At 33.8% G+C, this 21,650-nt stretch overlaps 1 protein-coding gene across 1 annotated transcript in view; it reads left to right on the forward strand.

Annotated features, from left to right (window-relative positions):
* The window catches only part of Gpb5 (Glycoprotein hormone beta 5), a 64,426-nt gene that overhangs the window by 34,293 nt on the left and 8,483 nt on the right, over nucleotides 1-21,650 (forward strand). Inside the window, exon 2 of the mRNA XM_072532754.1 lies at nucleotides 6,415-6,649. Coding sequence (XP_072388855.1) covers nucleotides 6,425-6,649 — 225 coding nt within the window. The 5' untranslated portion in view covers nucleotides 6,415-6,424. The remainder of the gene's footprint in view (nucleotides 1-6,414; nucleotides 6,650-21,650) is intronic.

Consider the following 21,650-nt stretch of genomic DNA (forward strand, 5'->3'; position numbering starts at 1 on the left):
TTAGAAGAGCGATGGAATCGAGAGGTTTGGAGAAGGAGCATGCCTTAGACCGAGAGGATTGATGGAGGAGAATGGGAATACGGCGATATATATATATATATATATATATATATATATATATATATATATATATATATATAGAAAAGAAATTTAATCTTTGCAGATTAGTTAAATAGTAAACTCTTAAATATTGGGGAAATCTGCAAGAAAGACTCTAATGTGTATCAATTGTTTCGCCGAACGTTTTCGCCAAAGAGAATTAATTTGGCTTCTTCAGGGCTGAAAGAGAATAAATTATAATTAGCTACCATATATTATCTATTAAACATTATTGATCTTACCGTAACTTAGAATTGTAGAGTTAGAATATTAAAAAACTTTGCTAATAACATAGTGGTCTTTTTTGTTACTATGTGCAAAAAAAGTTTTTTTATAAGGTTCGAAATGTATGGTAGCTTTGAACTTGACACGTAAAGGCTTACCCAAGGTTAATCGAAAAACCCAATGTAACTACATTTAAAAGGAGGTAATTCTTTGAATTATCGGCAATAACTAAATTTTTGATTTTCAGACAGTTAAAAGTGAGGTTCTGTTTGAGCCAGAACGCAAGCGCTGACAACTTCATTATTAGTTCGTATGAATCTTTATGTCGTTAAGGTTCATTGGTAAGAAACGAATGAATTTAAATCCCAGTAAAGGGAAATATTATTTTGATTTTCTTTATTTAATTATATTATATTGTTCATGTACTATTGAATCTTATTGAGATGTATCTAAGAAAAGCAAGGGAATGTTATATATTTTTTGTTAATGAAAATTAATTATAAAGGTATGTTAATTGTTAATGGATATATCAGTCAAGTTAGTTATCTGTGATATAGTATTGTTCTTGGTATCTGATTTAAGTAACAGGTGGTATATATCGCTTAGATTCTTGATGTCACTCTTAACATTAATGGAGAAATCGTTAAGGAAAATATAAGACATTTCAATGAACTCTCTTTTAGATTTATTGTTCTCACGGTGGAGAATTGTGGTGTTGGTATAGTCCATGAGATGACCAGTGGAATGTACATGTTTGGCTAATGCACAACGGTCAGGGTGAAGTCGAGAATCACTTTTGTGTAGTGTAATACGTGATTTCAATAATTGAGATGTTTGACCGATGTAGGAATTGTTGCAAGAGAGACATGGAATGTTGTAGACAATATTACTAAGCCTATCTATGGGAGTCTTATCTTTTATCTTAGAATAAAGATTATTAATTGTTAGGGCTGATCTACAAGCCACATTAAGTTTAATGTTGTTATTATTATTGCCAAAGCTATTTTCAACACTTTTCAGAATCCTTGTTAAACCCGGAGTGATATCTCTGAAATATGGTAATGAAAAATATTTGTTTATAGGAGTATCCGAGACTGGGTTCCCACTTAAGACATCAGGATCAGCATTGTTAGTCGCGAAGGAAGGTGAAATATCTTCGTCATGGATAGTATTAAACAAAATCTTATTAACTAATGGTGTTGGATAAGCGTTTGAAATAAAAAGTTTCTGTAGGATTTGTAGGTTTTTTGTATGAAATGAAGGATCTGATAGTTTTGTTACTCTATTTTTCATCTGTTTAATTAAGTTGACTTTGGTAGAATTATTATGGTATGAGTTGTAGTTAAGGTATCTACCAGAATGGGTCGGTTTTTGATACCAATCTATTTTGATGTTGTTGGTTTCCCTGATCATCCTTATGTCGAGAAAGGGGACGGACCAATTACCATCTTCCTTCTCTATAGTGAACTGGATGTAGGGGTCATAACCATTAAAAGTATCTAATAGTTCATCTACCTTGTCATTGGGTATAGCCAAAATGATATCATCAACATATTTTTTAATAAATGGAATATTAAAGGATAGTAAAGGAATGACTGAGTCTAATACATAATCCATAACGTAAGTTGCAATGATAGGAGAAATATTAGCTCTCATAGGGGTACCGAAAGTTTGTTGATAGAATTTATCATTAAATGAGAAGTAAGTGTTGTTAAAGAGAAATTCGACGATGCTGATGAATCTGTCGTAAGACATGGAACAACAACCTCTAATACGGTCCCAGTTGATCTCTATTGATGTCAAACATATTCTTAGATGAACATTGCTGAATAAGGATACAACGTCAAGGCTAACGAGGACATAATTTGATGGTAGTATGTAGCTATTATATTTATTTACCATCTCAAAAGAATCTTTAATGTAATATTGACTTTCATAATTATATGCATTAGTAAGTATGTCTGTAACAAAAGCTGAGATATTTTCAGTGGGTGTTCCAATGGAAGCTACTATGGGACGAACCGATAGTGTTGGTTTGTGGATTTTTGGCAAAGCATAAAACTTTGCAATGTTCCCATTATATGTTGTTAGTTTTTTTCTTTGTGTTACGGTCAATCTCATTGGATGAGGCTAAGGATGCGATTAATGTATTGCATTTCCTTTGCAGAGAAAAAGTGGGATTGGATGTAAGTGAAACATAAGATCTATCATTATCTATAAGAGAGGAACACAGTTGTAAGTAGTGAGTTCTTTCTAAGATGACTGTAACATTACCTTTGTCTGCTTTTGTTACTAAGAGCTCAGGATTGTATTTAAGAAATTTTTTAGTTTTAGTATATAAGTTATGAAAAAAAGTATTAGATGATTTAGAAGTATTCAAAATGTGATTAGTGATAATGTTGGTGGTTCTTGATCGGATTAAGTTTTGTTCTAATTCAGATGGCAATGAAGAAATTATGTATTCTAAGTCTGCTAAAAGTGTTTTTACTTGAAAATCTTTTCCTAACTTTGGTTCGATGCTAAATTTATTACCTAATGCCAAGAAACCTAGAATATCATCAGGAATAGTTGTGGTAGATAAATTTTTAATCCATTTTGGATCAGTTTTAAGAACAGATTTACAACAGGACTGATATAGTGAGTTAATTTTTTTGATATTGTCTGATTTAATTGAATAAAATATTTTATTATATCTAATAGATTGAATATGTGAAAATTGCATTCAATCATATTCCGAGGTTGATCTAATGATTTCGGTTTTTTGTTCAGTGAGTGAGCAGTGAGTCAGCACAACACAAAAATTCTTTGCTGCAATAGTTAACTAAAACTAAACTTTAAAAACTAAATAACCACTTAAATTAAAATTACTAAGAATAAATGCAAACGAAAGTTAAAGATAATAAAATAAAATTGAAAGCTTGTAAACGAACGGAAGATCTGTCATTACTTTTGACAGAATTGACATTGCGGAATTAAGCTTCATTTGCTTATTTTATTTGTGACACCCCGAGATTGTGTTAAAATCGTTAAAATAAATGATTGGTTAAAGTCTTCGTGAGAGAGATAGGCTGTCATTTCTCTTTATTAACTCGCTGGTGTTAATGGGGGAATGATCCAAGGTCATTCATATAAGTTTCCGGGGCATGATTATGCCTTTTACATGAAAAAAGGCAATGGCGTCTATACAAGAAAAATATTTTAGGAGTACGGCATAAAAATCGACCCTTTCACAGATATATCTTTCAAATGTGCCAAATTGGTCAGAGATACCAAGCGGAGGCAGCTTTAAAGTGTTTAAAAAAGAAGAAAACTCAGTTCAAAAGCATTATCCACCGAAGAACTATTAAAAATCATTCAAAACTACGACGAGGAAACCCCCGATGAAAAACAAAAAAAGTTCTTTCACCTTTGCTCATTTAAACTTGCTTGGAGAGGCAATGAGGCTGTAAACTGTAAGATTTACTTTTTCCAAAAGGAACTTGATGTTATGGGAGAATTTACATGCCGAATTAAAAACAGCATTTTTTTCAACCCAAATCAATGCGGTTCGAAAAGTTTGGCAAGCAGCAAATGGCTGGTAAGAAATTCATCAAACGAAAATTAGTGCCTAGTTAGATTTTTTTTTAATTAATGGAAAAAAGGAGACCAAAGATTTTATCAAACATACTCTTTCTTACCGTTCACCTCAATTTAAAAGATTGATCTTGATTCAAAAAATGTCCACTTGGAATCAAGACCGTATCTATAATACGGTGTATATAGTAGACACAAAAAAATATAAAATAACAAACCATTCTCATCGATCTTCAGCTGTGTCAGCCTTGTTTTGTAACTAAATTATTTTGCTTACCATAGGGTAAGAACATAGGGGTAGAAAAAGGGGGGGCAGAAACTATGGGAGCGAAGATAAGGCAAGCAAAATAAACGCTACTAGTGCGAACGACACTCAGTTGGTTGTTGGAGAGCTGGGATCGTGGATAAGTTGAAATAAATGGGTCGGATTGGGGTATCTACACAATGAATGAAATAAAAAGGTTACTTACATAAATCTCCTGGACAAATGGGCAAAAAAAGACAAGAAGAAATAACTCTAGCTATTTAAAAGGGACGCCGCTTCGAGAAAACTTCCTGCTGGGGGAAAGAAAGTTTCTTCCTTCTTAAAAAGTAAACATACAAAAAGGTTAGGAGATTTTTCTAAATAAATAAAAAAATGGATCAGAGAAACAAATCAAACGTTTATTTTTGTCTCATACAAACAATTATCAAACATAAAAATGGCACAAAAAATATACTATATAAATAGTTGCCAAATACACAATAAAAAACTTACATGTGTCCGTTTACAAACTTCGTTTACAAAGGGGTTATAGATACTACGAAACTTACAAATGTTATCGCACAGAGATTAACCTTTTTTTGAACAAACAAAACAAATGAATATCGAAAAGAACAAAGCTAGCTGTCATATGTTAACATTACATAAAAAAACAACAATTAAAATGACAGCTGTTAAACCATAAAATTTACAATTTATTAAATATTACAATTCCTTTAAATTTTAATGAAAGCAATTATTGTTTTAGCAAAAAATTGTCTTTCTTTACTTTAAAATTAATATGTTAAATGTTACCTTGATTTCACTGTTTAGCACTTAATTTTCAAAAAAAATTGTTAACATCTATGGAACACCTATCTGGACATATTCTCCAACAGGGACAAAGCAAACCATTTCCATACTCAGGGACGAACAATCAAGAGATGTAGAATTATTTTCTGTGGAGGAAGCAAGCTGACAACGGGGACATCCTATATAATAATTTTCCAAATTTCTTCAGTGCCGGTTCATAAATTTTATGGTGATTAATCTGTTCTAAACTGCCATATTGCAACGAGTATTATCACCTTAACCGGTCTTAAGACATAACACAAAAAAAAATCTTTCTACTCTGGCATCTCTTGCTTCACTCCATTGTAGCACGTCTGCTCTGCTTGGGGCTTAAATGTCGACTCTTAAATGCCTTACATTTTACAAATTTCAACGCAAAATAAATTCCCCTCGCGCCTCAAAGCTAGTTTTTGCCTACAAACTTAAAACAAACAATCTACCCTTTTTTGACCTCGTTCTTAGTAACGAACCGACAAAAAATAATCTCGATTATTTACTTTTAAATTGGTTAACTGGAAATTTTTTACCTCACAATACATACAGAGAATAGGGGAATATTAATGTAAACAAAGACAAAAAAAAATATTCTCAGTTAATACGTCTTAGAAAAACCGTATACCTGACTTGTAATATTATATTAGGGGACTCAAATGTAAACAAATGACAAAAACAACTGAATACCAAAACTTGATATTTAGAATCTCAACTTAAAATGCCATAATATATTGATCGTTTTAAAATTCACTTGCGAACAGAAAAACGAAAATATTCCACCAAATTTAAAACGCTACAGTTTAAGGAAGGTGTTTCTGAACAGGAGTTAATTAAATTAGCGTGTCCCTCAAATGCAAGCTCTCTAAAACCATATCTGCAGATGGATTTCAGTCACCACCCGAAGTTGATAGAAAATTTCAGAACAACAAATGAAGCTGGACCTTCAAGTTCCCAAATGCTACAGGTCAATAATACACAAAATAATGCTTTGGTAGAAAAAATGGGCAAACTACTATAACTTATAATAATTTTATATTTAATATTGTTAACAAATAAATAAAGATTATGTTTCGTTGAGCTTTTGGCAATTTTCGCTCATAAAATTTTAACAAAATCATTGGACTGACGTATCGTAATTTAACTATCAAAATTTAATTTGCGAAAATTGCCAGGCAACAAACTTTCATACCAGTCGAAAATATTGGCCGAAAAATTTTCTTTCTCAAATAAATGTCTGTTCAGAAGCTTATTGTAGCAATATGGATAAACATGAATAAAATACTCAATTTTTGTCTATAAAAATTAGTAGGTACAGAAGAAAAAATGCATTGTTTTTAAAATCAGCTTGATAAACAGTTTACTATTTTTTAATCTAAAAAACTTTATGGTATCTCAATAGTTGTAAAAAAATTATTTAATTTTGATTCCAGGTTTCATATTATGTTGGGCGTTGTGGTGTGGTTGGCGTTAACTTGGAGTCTTGCCGGAGCAGTTATAATCAATGCGGTTTTAGAATCAGACGAACCAATAGCTAATGATCCATACACCTTGAAATGTCATAAGAAGCAATACACCTACATGGTAACTCAGTCCGATGAAAACGGTAAACAATGCTGGGATAAGATTTCTGTTACTGCTTGTTGGGGGCGTTGCGATTCTAATGAGGTAAGGTTTATACAATTAAGATTTATTTTTACAATTTTTAATTAAAATTGTATATTATTTAGTTATTACAATACGTACAGTACATTCAACTCACTTGGAGCTCTAACTGATTAACGGAATTTGCAGAAAACCTTTCGGTGTTCTCCACAATGTTTAACACGTTTATGCTAAAATGCTAAATTTTAGATATAAAATAAATATATGTGTTATCAACTTGCGATTAGGGGTTAAAGTTAGGGTTGTGGTAAATATATTTATCTTTTTCTTTTCAAATGAAAATACTTGTACTGAAAATAAAATAATTGTGAGAAACGTTTTAATTTAATGTACGGTTTCCAACCATTTCTAAACTTTTTATCAAACATAATTAAATAAATTGAATCCTACTGGCTGACTTCGCGTTACCGTATACACAGGTAAGCGGTCCCCCACTCTTTGCGCTCTATCTTAAGAAGGGTTAAAGGTACATAAAAGTACTTCAGACAAAAGTTGAAGAGAATTTTCCATTATACAATTTTTGTTACCACCTTAAATGTCATAAAGTGTAAGAGAAACGAGATATTTGCAGAAAACTCATTTTCGTGACCTTTGACCTTAAATATCTTAAGTTGCGGACACGTGATTATATGAGACTTTTGAGGTAAGTTTTATACCATTAAAATAAAGACGTATGCAAATTTTCAGCTTATTATCTTTCATTCCGAGGTTGCATCCTTATTTTACCGGACTCCAACCAAATACGGATTCCACTAAATACTTATAAACACGAAATACAGAAAATAATATCATAGAAGATCGCTGAGAATGAAATATTAGAAAAGGATAACATCTAGGAGGGCTGGGAAAAACTAAAAAATAACATAATTAACGCAGCAACAGAATCACTTAAAGAGAGAGGAGAGTAAAGAACACTAACGTATCAAAAAAGAAAACCACATGCCTTAGTAAAGAAAAATGTATAGAAAAGAAGAAAACCTTTTAACAATACAGAACAGAACAAATACAGCACCACTATAAACAAATCAGAAATAAAACAAATACTTTATAAATAAATAAGGAACACTGACAGAGCTCCCCAAAATAGGTGGAACACGACTTCTACGGAACACAAAAAGAAATATGGAGAATGATCATATAACAAATAAAAGAAATGAACGAACTAATAAAAACAAAACATATTCAGAAATAAACATGGGCAGACTACTTTCGATCTCTATTTACTAAAGGTGACGGTAATGAACCACCAACATCAGAGGTGACGAGAAACGAAAGAACACAGCATTAAAATAACCAAAGTGATAAAAAATAAACTGACTAAAACTATAAAATTATCAGAAGAATAACATGGATTTCGGTAGGGAAGATCGTGCACCGATGCTATATTTATAATGAGTCATAAGGTTAAATTAAAGGAAATTATCCACTTATTGTACGCAAGAGTACCTCTAGGAATAATCAAAACGATAAATCGAAAATATTTACCAAAACAACATAATAAAAGTAAAACTAGAAGAAGAACTAAGTGACCATATTGAAACTCTGGTGGCAATCGAATAAGACAGGGAGATTCCCTGAGTCCTCTATTATTCAAAACTATTATGGATGAAATAATAAAAAAGTAAGAACAAAATAAAGGATACCAAATGGAAGAAAAACAACAAACAATCTGCTATGCAGATGACGCAATACTACTGTCTCAAAGTGAAGATTGATATATAATATAATTATGAAGATGGTGACTTTAATATAATTATGAAGAAATAAAAATGACGCAAAGTGGAGAGCATCATATATATTCAGGGATTCTACAGTATTCACTGCCTTCCCTCGCTCAACCGTTTTCATCTCTCTCTGTTGTTCCATTCTCCATCGTTTAGGCCTCTCTTATTCATGGCGTCTTCTACTTCGTTCCTCCAGGATTTTCGAGGTCGTCCTCTTTTCCTCCTTCCTATGGGGCTCCATTCGGTTATTCTCTTTATCCATCTACTGTCGCTAGTTCTTCTTACATGTCTATACCACTTTAGTCTTTTTTGTCCTATATATGTTAATATGTCTGTTTCTATTGATGTTCTTTGCTTTATTTTGTCATTACTTCTTCTATTCCATTCTTGTTACTCTGCAGCATCATCGCAGGCATTCCATCTCTGTTGCTACTATCTTACTGCTGTTTTTCTTGTTTCTGATCCAATTTTTAGCCCCATATGTCATAATACTTCGCACTAATGTTTTATAGTTCTGTGTTTTTGTCTTCATATTTAGGTGTCTATCCCACCATACTAAGTTAAGTTGTCGGATTGCTGTTCTTGTTTGTCCTAATCTTTGTGTAATTACAACCTCTATTGTTGCCTTTTTCGTGATTTTAAACCCCAAGTATCTGACTTTATCCTTTCCTTTGATTGTTACGTTGTCATCAATATGTAGATCTTCTATGTCTTCTTCACTTGTAGATAGGTACTCTGTTTTCGCGATGTTAATAACTATGCCAGCCTTGGTATATTCTTCTTGTAGTTTCTTAATCATGTAGCTGAGGTCGTCTTAGTCTTGTGCAATCACCACTTGATCGTGTGCAAAGCTTAACGTATATAGGTATTCGTTCCGTACCGGTACTCGCATGCCTTCACATTTTCTTTTCCATGTAGTCAAGGCTTTTTCTAAGTATATTTTGAATAAGATCGGATATGTGGAACAACCCTGCAGGAGCCCTTTTGTTGTGGTGAAATCTCCTATGATTCTTGCTCTCATTTTAATGGACACTTTATTTTCTTTATACAGAGCTTTTGTAGCTTCTATAAGTTCCGTCTATATTTCTAATGTGTACATTGCCTCTTATAGTTGTGACCTTGGTACAGAGTACATCAAACAAAGAAATAAAAGGGTATAATGAAACGGTCATAAAAGACGATTGGCAACAAATAGAGTCGTAAATACGGTAAGACACGGTTCCCCAATAGAAAGACGATCAGAAGGAAGACTACGACAACCATGGAACTTACTAAGGGCGCGTTGAAAAACAGACAGAGTCATGTCTGCATAAAAAGAAGAAGAAGAACAAGGATACGAAAGGAAGGAAGATGCATATACGCTGGTTAGAAATACGTGAAGCAAAGATTCTTTTGAAGTAACAATTTTGCCGATTGTCTTGATGTAATCAAATAGCACTACGTCTGGAATAGCATTGATAATGATGGCCTAAGTTTTACTGGGATATTATGTTGCTGTTAGCTGTTTTTTTTCTGTGTGATTTTGGTTACTGTAGCGAAACTAGTTTGAGCTCGCTGTATGTGGGGATGATGCCATAATTTGATTTTAATATTTTGGATGCCAAAATATTAAATAAGTATGTCTAGAAACGACTGGATAAATATTAGTTCCAGAAAGTGGTTAGTGAATCGACTTACCAATAAGACAAACCAGGTGTTTACTCATTGACTTATCAAATAGAAATAGACTGTGTTTAGGACTTAAATTAAATAAAAAAATTAGAAGAGAACTATGAAATGTTTATTTTAGAAAACTAGAAGAGAACTATGACAATTATTTTTAAAATTCTATTAAAATTATAAAATTAAAATGTTTGCTTTTTATTGTTTATTTGCATGTTTCGCCACCCCTATCAAACAATTTTATCTAGAAAAGTTATGCAAATTTTTTTTCGGACATTTGGTACCATATTTGCCCGGTTGATACCAGTGGAGTAGTAACCAACCAAATAAACATATTATATTTGCGTTATATTAAAATATCTACAATACTAAATGTAATAATAACTTTAGAAACTATGCCGTCAATTTTTATCGGTAGAGGTGGCTACACAGGTAAGGTGAACTTACCACTCAAGGGGGGTGGGGTATTTTGGTCAACCATTTTTGTACGGCATTTATAAACTTAGGTATAAGTTTATATACCTAAGTTTATTTATATTATACGTCATACAAAAATAATGACCTGCGACCTAATGCCGTATAAAAATATTGGTAGGAACGGGGAAAATTTTTACCCCATTTTTGGCGATTTGATACAGTACAGCGTTCATACACATAGTTTCGGATCGTTATTTAGGTTACTTTTTTACAGGAGTGAGAAATCTAGGACGCACCCCTCGTTTTTAAGTATTACAGAGAAGTCATTTGAGCCAATATGAAAATGACTAATTTCAATTTCTTCTTAGCCTTCTGTCGTCCATGTTTGGACATAGGCCTCTCGCAACTCCTTCTATCGGTCTCTATCCTGAGCAACATACTCGTATTTCCAATTTGTTCCGGCTATTCTTTTAATGTCATCAACTCATCTCATCTGTGGTCTTCCTCTTGGTCGTTTACTTTCGTAAGGTCTTCAAAGTTATATTGTAGTATCCCAACGTTGGTCTTTTTGTCTAGCAGTGTGGCCCGCGAAGCTCCATTTAAGTTTGGCAATTTTTGTTGCTATGTCCTCGACTTTTGTTTTGGATCTTACCCAGTCGTTCCTCTTTTTATCTCACAGTCGTATACCTAACATTGCTCTTTCCATTGTTCTTTCTGTTGTGGCTAGTTTATTCATGTTTGCCTTGGTTGGGGTCCAGGTTTGACATCCATATGTCATGATAGGAAGGATGCATTGGTTGAACACTTTGCTCCTTAAGTATTGGGGTATTTTGCGGTTCTTAAGTATAAAACTAAGTCCATGATAGTCCTGCTCTTCTAGTAATTTCCGCACTTTTTCTATATTATGTATTAGTTGCCTATATCTCGAATCTATTCTACAATTATTAATAGCTTGTTCTATGGCCCACATTTCGATACTATCAAACGGCTTTTCATAGTCGACGAAGGCAAGAAATACGGGTAGTTGATATTCATTTGCCTTCTCTATCAATATTCTCATTGTCAGCAGATGGTCTGATGTACTATATCCTTTGCGGAAACTAGCCTGTTCAACCGGTTGGTAATTGTCCATTTTGTAGGTTAACCGGTTGTTAATAATTCTCATAAATAGGTTGTATACTTGACCGAGCAACGATATATGTCTATAATTCTGTAGATCACATTTGTCCCCTTTTTTGTGTAAGAGTATTACTAGACTCTCGTTCCAGTCTTTAGGGATCTTACTATTATGGAGACATCTATTAAATAGCTCTGTTAGTAGAGGGATTGTTACTGTCTTGCTTGTTTTCAAGAGCTCGGCAATTATACCGTCGTGTCCTGGAGCTTTATTATTTTTTAGCTCTTTTAAAGCTCTTTCTATTTCGAATCCCTTTATATTTGGTAGTACTTCTGATCCCACGTTTTTTATTTTTCTTTTGACGTTCTCCTTTGTTGTTTCATTAGCCTGGCCTTGCGAGCTGTACAAGGATGTGTAGAAGTCTTCGACAATATTTGTTATTTTATATTTGTCCTTCTTTACCTTATTGTTGGCATCTTTAATTTTGATTTTGTGAACTCCTAGTGCGGGTCTTAGATATTTTAAGCCTCTGTTGTTTTCAATGACTCGCTCTATTAAGTTCTCGTTCCATTTTTGTATGTTGCGTTTTAGTTCTTTTCTAATTGTTATTAAGTTCTCTGCATTCTTGAGTATGGCGTTTGTTTTGCGCTAGTAGTTGTGTTCCTTCCGTCATTAGCTGTTTAGTTTCATTGCTTATTTTGTCTTCTTTAGTCCTTGTTTATTTTGCGACCTGTAGTCCTGCTGCGAGAAGGTTTTTATTTAGGTTTTAATTAATCTCGTCAATTTGATCTTGATTATGTGAAGGATCAGATTCGAACTTATCCGCTAAGACCTCTCGGAATTACTCTTCATTTATTCTTAGTTTAAAGGCATCTATCCTCGTTGTTTTTTTAAAAATCCTTTTTCTTTCTTCTTTCATGTTAATATTTATTTTTGCTCTAACTATACGATGGTCACTACCCGTTGTTACGTTGTTTATTGTTGTGTCGTCTTCAAATATTCCTTTGTTGTTTGGGAGAAAATAGTCTATTTCATTTTTGGTACTTCCGTTAGGTGCGACCCATGTCCATTTTCTGTTAGGTTTCTTTTTGTAGAAGGTATTTATAACATACATGTTTTCTTGTTCCAGGAATTCCATGAATTTTTATCCTCTTGTGTTTCTTGTGCTGAATCCAAAATTTCCAATCTTGCTTTCAGAGTCTTCAATCTTACTTCCAATTTTGGCGTTAAAGTCTCCCATTATTACTATTTTGGATTCCTTGTTGTTGTCAATAGCTTTTTTAACGTCTTCGTAAAAAGAATTTATTTCCTCATCGGTTGCTTTTTCAGTTGGAGCATAAACTTGCACGATCTTTATTTTAGTTTTTGGACTTAGTTTTAAGACCATGTATGTAACCCTGTCTGATATGCTGTCAATTATTTGAATTTGCGATTTTCTCTTCTTGTTGATTAAGAAACCTACTCCACCGTATGTGTAGTCTTCCCTGCCTTTATAATAGAGTCTGTTGCCTGAATGTAAGTCCAATGTCCTTCACCTCTTCTTTTAACTTCTGACAGTCCCATTATGTCCCAATTCAAGTTCCCCAATTCCTCTTCTAGTTCGTAGAGTTTTTCTTTTTTTGCCATGGAGCGGATGTTGTATGTTGCTATATGGAGTTGTTTGTTTTTCTTCTTTTTCAATTTAGACTTCCCCCCCCCCCCAGAATCCTCGGGGCAGACCATTGTTACGGTGTGGGACTGTGGAATAGAATTCCTACCCACCTGGGGTACCTTCCGTGTTTCTGTTGCAATCGACATGTTTGGTTTTGGAGGTTTTGGCCATAACCTACCACGCTGGCCAGACGGGTTGGTGGGGTATAAGAATGTATCGTGTCCACCATTGTAACCGAGGTTAGCGGCCTACTCAGTTCAGCCAACACCCCTCGGAAAAGATGGGTCGGCATCACTCATTCTTAATGGAATTAGATTTCCTTAATTCCGGGTGTTGCAGTTATACCGCTGATACTCCGTCGTCAGAGCCTCGTTTGTGATAACAGGGTTCACGAACGTGAAGGTGAGGTTGACATTTGAGTAGGAGAGGCTGTTTGAGACGCATCACTAACCCCCAAGAACCCCAAAATTTCAATTAAGTTGCATATTATAATAATATTTTTCGACATGCCGTACATTTTTCACGGTACATGTGTTTATGAGAGGAAAATTAATTTCCCTCTAATAAGTGGGATATTACGATGAAACATTTCTGTACGGCATTGATATATTTTGTTAATATTGACATCACTTATCAATAAAAACAAGATGAAGTATAAAAACTGGTTCTACATGGCTTTAAAAGTATTATAGTTCAGGTTGTGAGGCCGCTCCCCTAAGAAAAATTTTTCTGATTCAGCTTCTTTACGGATTTATATTTAAAAATGTCGATTTTAAACAAATCAGAAGAATGCCGGACGAAAAATGTTTGAACAAATTTCCTTTTGGGCCTTATAACTTTTTTTTCTGGTCATTTTACAAAAAAATATATAATAGAGCAATATTATAGAGAGTTTTTAACGAATAATTTTTACTACAAATTTGTTTATTTCATTAATTTCTCTGGGACTTACAGCCCTCCGAAGTTGACCTGGTTCTTGAATGCTCGTAAGAATACGATAAAAACGAATCATTAAGGTTAATTTTCTACTATATATTTTTTTATTCATATAATTTATTATTTTGCTAACATTCCTATGTTATTAGTTTATTATCTACCTATTTCTCGACCACGTATGAGGTATCCCTATTAGGCCTAATGTACGGACAATTTCCACTACAAGCCCCATGGGCTTGTAGTCTATTTTGTTAGTATTTTCATTATTTCTTACATCTTTGAGTTTTACCTTCAGTTTGAATTCTTTTAAATTTTAAGCATAAACATAATTCTTTAATCTTGATATATCCCCACAAGGAAAAATCATTTTGGACAAATTTTAGAATTTTATCAAAATATTTATTAAAATAACTTCTTCGGCGTTTTTTTTATTTGAATTAACGTGTCTCGGCGACGAGGTCATTGACACGATGACAGTATAATACAATATAATGGTTACAAATACAGTTTTACATTTGAATACTGTTGTGAATTTATTAATTGTTATATTGTTCCTACTTTAATTTATTAAAAAGCACGATAATTTATATTTATTTTTAAGTTTATTAATCACTAAAAATACATAATTTATTTAAAAGCGAACGTGACAATTAAAAATCGCGGGCGCGGTCTTTAGATCTTAACTGACTCCTTCAATGAAAAATCCATTATTATATATGAAACCACAACTGGCCTAGAATTCTCTGATTTATACTAGAAGGTCATCGTCTGACCGGTTTTCTCTCTGTCAGCTGGTAGAATCATCTGGTACAATCTACAACATATTAGAATTAGTCATCATATATTTACAGTTATTTTTAGGCCAGGATATTTATCGTAACAATACCAAAACTTGTCTTACGACCCTGCATTTGTCGTATTTTCGTCCATACTTAGGCAGAAGGTGTGTTGGATTTTAGTGGCGAAGTATATTCCCCCCATGAAATTTTCTTGTTTTCTTTTAGCACGTGTTTTGCTCTGACCTTTAGTTTTTTAAATTGCATAAAATCTTCGTTATTTCGAGTTCTTCGGTATCTGTTTTATGCTTTTTTGCATTAACGAACCGCATATTCACAATCCTTATTCCACCATGGTACTTTTTTCCGTGTATAGGTTGTAGAAGTTTTGCCAATATGTAGTTCCACTGCAGAGATAATCCAGTGGATAAAAAGGTTCAGAGATTCGTCTACGTCATCAGAAAGAGTCAGAAGTGAAAGTTTTTTTTTCAAGATACGAGCAGAAGCCAATATATTGAAGTATGTACTTGATCCAGTATTTAATAAGCAAGTGTTAAAACAATTTATTACATTTTCAATGACTTTTCCCCTTCCAAATGTTTTATCAGAACCCGATATAATATTATGTGCATTGAAGTCACCCACAAGAAGATAAGGAATGGGGAGTTGATGAATTAGATCAAGCAGTTCCTCTTTTAAAAGTTTTTAATTACTACTTTAATTAATTTAAGTACGTAAATTCTGCATACCGTAATTTTGCTGTGGCACCAGATGGAGCTGGTGCTTCAATGCCAGTAGTGGATGTGTAGAAAACAGATCTCTGGAAACAAAAATTGAGGTACCGCCACTGGCTCTCAGGTAGTTCTTTCTTAAACAATGGTAACCTTCGTAATTTTTAAGTTGTCCAATTTTGGTATCTTTATAGTTTGTCTCTTGTAAACATATAAAATCTGCCTCTGTTTCTGCGATCAACTGTTGGATTCTTTCATATCTCGGATAGAATTCGTCACAATTCCATTGTATTAATTTGAAAAGTAACTAAGTAATTAAAAGGTAGATTTTTGGGACTTTTGTGATGTATCTGAGAAATAATCGGCGTCAGTGGATGATTGTGATACCTTAGCGTTGCTATTATCTGTGATTAAATATTTCTTGAATTTTTTCGTTGTTCTAATAACTCTACCCTTAACAAATCTTTCTGTTAAGGAAGGATATATCTTATACATATTATCTAACAGGACCTGTATATTTGTAATAATTTGCAGAGCTTCCATTATTGGGTTGCCGTTGCCAAATGAGTTCTTGAGGAATGCAATAATCTGAGCAGCTGTTAACGTATCTTCTTCTTCTTCTAATGGCGCTACAACCCTTTGTGAGTCTTGGCCTGCTTAACAATGTTCTTCCATTCTGCCCTGTCGGATACTTTCCTTCGCCACTGCCTGATGTTCATGGTTTTAAGATCCCTCTCTACGTCGTCTATCCATCTTTTACGGGGCCTTCCTCTTGTTCTGTTTCCTTGGGGCTTCCATCTCTGAACTACTTTTACAGCTCGATTATCTGGCATTCTTTCTAGGTGACCAAGCCAGTTTAGTCTTTGTGATTTTACAAATCTGACAATATCTGCGCTCTGCATTAGTTCATCCAGCTCGTGGTTCATTTTAATTCTCCACGAACTATCGCTGCATTGGGTTGGTCCAAATATCTTCCTTAGTATTTTGCGCTCAAATATTCTCAGTTGATTTTCATCAGTGGTTGAGAGGGTCCACGTTTCACATCCATATGTGACCACTGGTCTAATTACTGTTTTGTAGATTCTCAGCTTAGACTCACGATTCAGTAACTTACTTTTCATTAAGTCTTTGTATGCATAAAAGCAGTTATTACTGCTAAGAATCCGTGCTTGTATTTCTTGACTGATGTTGTTGTTGTCATTTATTATTGAGCCTAGGTAGGGAAAAGTGGAGGCATATTTGTAGGTATGGTTGTCTACCTTCAGATTCTCATGTTCATTCGATTTTGTGCACTCCATATATTTTGTTTTACTTTCATTTGCTGTTAACGTATAGTCATTCGAATTTGTGTTACACAGATTTTGTATAAGTGTCATTGTGTTGTCTGATAGAATAGTTTCGTTTGTGGACTGCATCCTAGGTTTCTTCTTATTTAATTTTGGTTTATCAGTGCTGGAGGAGTGCTCAGGATAAACAAAATAAACAGTTCAATGCAACAATTATAGTCAGATTTTAAATAATACCTTTACGCTTACTTGTAGACAAGAGTTAACAGCAGTTTCCAATACATTACACCTTTATGTTTAAATGTCCAAAATTTAGTAAATTTACAATCTAAATATTCACTTTAAAACTTAAATAACGATTCTCAACATACCTTCACACGTTCAGACACCAAGCAAAAATCCATCTTCGGCGTTTGATTAACCAGAAAATACAATGGCTTTTTTTTAAATAATGTACATACTAAACTATAGCAAAATGAAAAGAATAGTTTGGTGAATTTCATCGTCTACGTTAACAGGATAAGGTGTAAATCATACTGTTGCGTTGGTCGATGTTTTCCGGAAAAAAATATTACTGAAAAAGGTAACGATGGCAGAATTAAGCAAAGGGAAACTAAAATATAAGATAAAAAAACTTAATCCTACAATGAAACAATCAGCAGTCTTAACCAAGGAAACAGGAACTGAAAAGAGAGTATCAACAAAATTAATAAGAGAATGTGCATTTTTAATGACCTAATATGCATATTTATGATATTTATGTAATTAAGTATAATTTTATTGGTAAACACATAACGAGAACGTATTTGTAGTTAGGTGAAATACATAATTAAGATGAGTTAGTTTGTGCCGTTATCAGGTACCGTAGATTGGGGATACTTTGAACTCGGGGGTTATTTTGATCAAAACTTTAAAAATTAATTATATGCCTCAGGCGTGTGCGCTTAGCCACTGCCGATAACCGAATTTTGCCTAGTCGGCAGCAATGTTACTGTTATTTAGTATTTATGACCATTCGATACCGATACACACGCGTGTGCTAGAAGTACAAGCATTTTTTTGGAGTATTGAGTTTAACATCAATTTTGTTAAGTGAAAAACTTCGTACATATCACGGTAAGTATATTGTTTATACAACGTATTCTTTCATGTAGTGATTAGAAGTACTTTGATCATGAATCTCACTGAAAATAACGTAAGCAGGTTATCGGAGTGATTAAGAGTACGGCGTGAAATTACTGGGGGAAACATTGATCAATACAATGGGCAACATTGATCGTGTGATCAATGTTACCCCAGACGATCCGTATAATCGTTTTTTCGAACAGATGAAAATATTAATCAAATAAATATTATTTAAACGTATTCTTTCTTGCAGGAAAATGCCCCGTAAGCATAAAAGATTACTTGACAGCAGAAGTTACGCTGATTACACTCCAGCAAATTTAGAAAGAGCCATTAAACGGGTAGTTAAAGGTACACTATCTATTAGAGAAGCATCAAGACAATATAAAATTCCCTTTGGTACCCTGTATAACAGATATAAAGGAAAACATATTGGCACCCCCGGACGTCCTACTATTTTCACCAAAGAAGAGGAGGTAGCAATTTTAAAAGCAGCCGCTAAATGTGCTGACTGGGGCTTTCCTTTATCTATTCAGGACCTACGAATGATGGCAAAATGGTATTTGGATCAACAAGGAAAAAACGTGGCTATATTTCAAAATAATCTGCCTGGTATTGACTGGGCATACAGCCTACTTAATAGGCATAAGGATTCGTTTGGGCAACGACTAGCAACAAATATTAAACGTGCTAGAGCTGCTGTTTCAAAAGTTACACTAGAAGAGTTTTATAATATCTTGGAGCCAGTAATTAAAGATTTGCCCAGTTCCAACATTTTCAACTATGACGAATCTAATTTTTCAGACGATCCAGGGAAAAAACGTTGCATATACAAAAGAGGCATTAAGTACCCCGAAAAAGTGATGAATCACTCCAAAAGTTGTACCACTATTATGGTATGTGCTGCTGCAGACGGAAGTCTTCTCCCTCCCTACGTCATTTATAAAAGTATTCACCTGTATGATACGTGAAAGGAAAATGGACCGCGTGGTTTACCTTGCTGCGATAAACCATGCTGCAACCAAGGGACGAGGTATAATCTTACTTAAAGTGGATGGATAGATGGCGTAACTTTTAGAGACTGGTTCACAACTTGCTTTTTACCCCATGCACGATGTTTAGAAGGAAGAAAAGCTTTGATAGGAGATAATTTGTCGTCACACATGGATGTTGAAGTTCTTAAGATGTGTGCTGAACATGAAATTGACTTCATATGCTTAGTTCCAAATTCTACCCATTTGTGCCAACCACTGGACGTGGGCTTTTTCAGGCCAATGAAACAGGCTTGGAGGACGACGTTAACGGATTGGAAATTACAAAATTTGCGACTAAGTACAGTTCCAAAGGATATGTTTTCATCTGTTTTAAGGAAAACATTAAAAACTTTTGACGAAGTCACTCCTCGAGTTTCGAAAGGTGGTCCATCCCAACAAACGGATAAAATTGCGTCAGCAGTAAAGCGAAACTTAATTAGCTCCTTTCGTTCTACTGGTATTTATCCGTTTTGCCCGGGTGAAGTTTATAAGAAATTGCCAACAGATGACGCTCCACAAGATCCCACGGACGCCGTTGAAAATGCATTAACTGCACTTCTAAAGGAGCAAAGATTTGGAGGACCAGAGAGACCAAAAACAAGAAAAAAGAAACTGGACGTAGCTCCCGGAGCTAGTGTGTCAACAGCAATAATTGAGCAGCAATCAGAAGATAGTTCAGATAAAAAAAGCCACATATCACAGTCAGATGAATCCGAGTCCGAAAATGAATCAGACTTGTTAGAAAATGAAGAAAACTACGAAGTGCAGTCTGAAGTAGATAAGTTTCAAGCAGGTAGATATATTTTAGCAAAATTCTTATCTCAGAGAGGAAAAAAAACCTATATCTATGTCTATAAAATTTTGGAGGTAGAGCCGGAAGTAATAGTCATAGGCTATAAATCCATAAAACCCAGCAAGACAGAATTTAAGATGATTGATGCCGACATATCCCAAATTAGTAAGGAGGATATAGTTGAATTTTTACCAAATCCGGCATCTATAGAGTGTTTAGATGGAAGCACCAAATGCATTTTTAAAAAAGACATTATAGTAGTTGAAGTTTAGTTTAATTTGAAACACGTTAACATACCTTATTTTTCTGTAAAATTCGTAGTTTTTAAGTTGTTGAAGTGCAGTTTCATTTCATTATCATCAAATACATTATTTTCTGTAAGTTTCATAATTTTTTTTTACCCTAAAAAGTCATAATAAAATAAGATTTGTCAAAATATGTTTTCAAAGTGAATAACATTGGGGATACTTTCATATTAAACTAAAATTACATGTGTGATCAAAATATCCCCATCTGCAGTATATCTTTGATCAGGTCCTTTAAATTTTTTTTCTTGAAAAGTATCAAACATTTAGTGTTAATATTTATTGTGTGTCTTGATAAATGAAACCCGATTATTACTGATTTTAACTCTTAGATAAAAGTTTTGTTTAACATTGAAATTTAAAAATGATCAATGTATCCCCATTCTACGGTATAAAGGTTAGTTCATTAATTAGCAAGCCTAATTATACTTATTAAAAGAACAGCTTGCGGTTAGAGAGGTAAAAAATAAAAAGCATCTTTAACATTACGAATATATAAGATCATAAAGCTACCCACCTGATATTTTATATACAATATAACAGACCTAACATTTTATAAAAACCAACTTGTACAAGGTATTTGTTACATTAATATTTTAATATCTTTTTCATTAAGTAAAAAAGTATGGATTAAAATAATGTAATTAAAATTCTGACCGCGATTGATGTAAATATAATTTATTAAAGTAGTTGGTTTTGATTATTTGAGTTTAAATATACAGTGCTAGTCAAAAGTCCGCGTTCTCCTCCCCCTCGTAACTTTTGAACAATTATACTTATAATAGTGAAATTTGGAGGGAAGTATTAGAGAGTTATCAAGTGAGAGAGTGAAAATACGGTAACGTTATTTTAGCAATGGAGCATGCGCAGTATGAAAATTGAATAACGTAAATGATTTTAACGTTTACGGGCTCCGTTACCGTACGTCGTATAGCGGGTTTGATATACGGTAACGTTAGCAGCGAATCGCACCAATTCGTCAAGACTCGGGACTGGGACATTGAAGTTCCTGTTCTGTTATTTTATTTATGTGCATTAATTAACAAGCCTTTTGTGTTTTCTTGGTTAAGCTACATTATATTGCTTAATATACTGTGGTTAAGCATGTGCGGGACAAATAAAACATTTTATTATATTTCAATTATCAATTCATCATCATCAGCCGTTTTGAGTCCACTGCTGGACATAGGCCTCCCGTAAATAATTCCAATGCATTCTATCTTGAGCACCCTGAATCCAGTTGTGCTGAATGCGCTTGATGTCATCTAACTACCTTGTTGGAGAACCTCCTCGATTACGATAAGCATCGTGTCTAGGTCTCCATTCCAGAATTTTCTTCGTCCACCTTCCATCTTTTAATCTGGCAAAATGCCCCGCCCAGTTCCATTTCAATGTTGTAATCCTTTGAACTGCGTCAGTAACACCAATTTTTCTCCTAATTATTGTA

The sequence above is a fragment of the Diabrotica undecimpunctata genome, chromosome 5 (genome assembly GCF_040954645.1).
Source record: "Diabrotica undecimpunctata isolate CICGRU chromosome 5, icDiaUnde3, whole genome shotgun sequence".
Classification (NCBI taxonomy): Eukaryota; Metazoa; Arthropoda; class Insecta; order Coleoptera; family Chrysomelidae; genus Diabrotica; species Diabrotica undecimpunctata.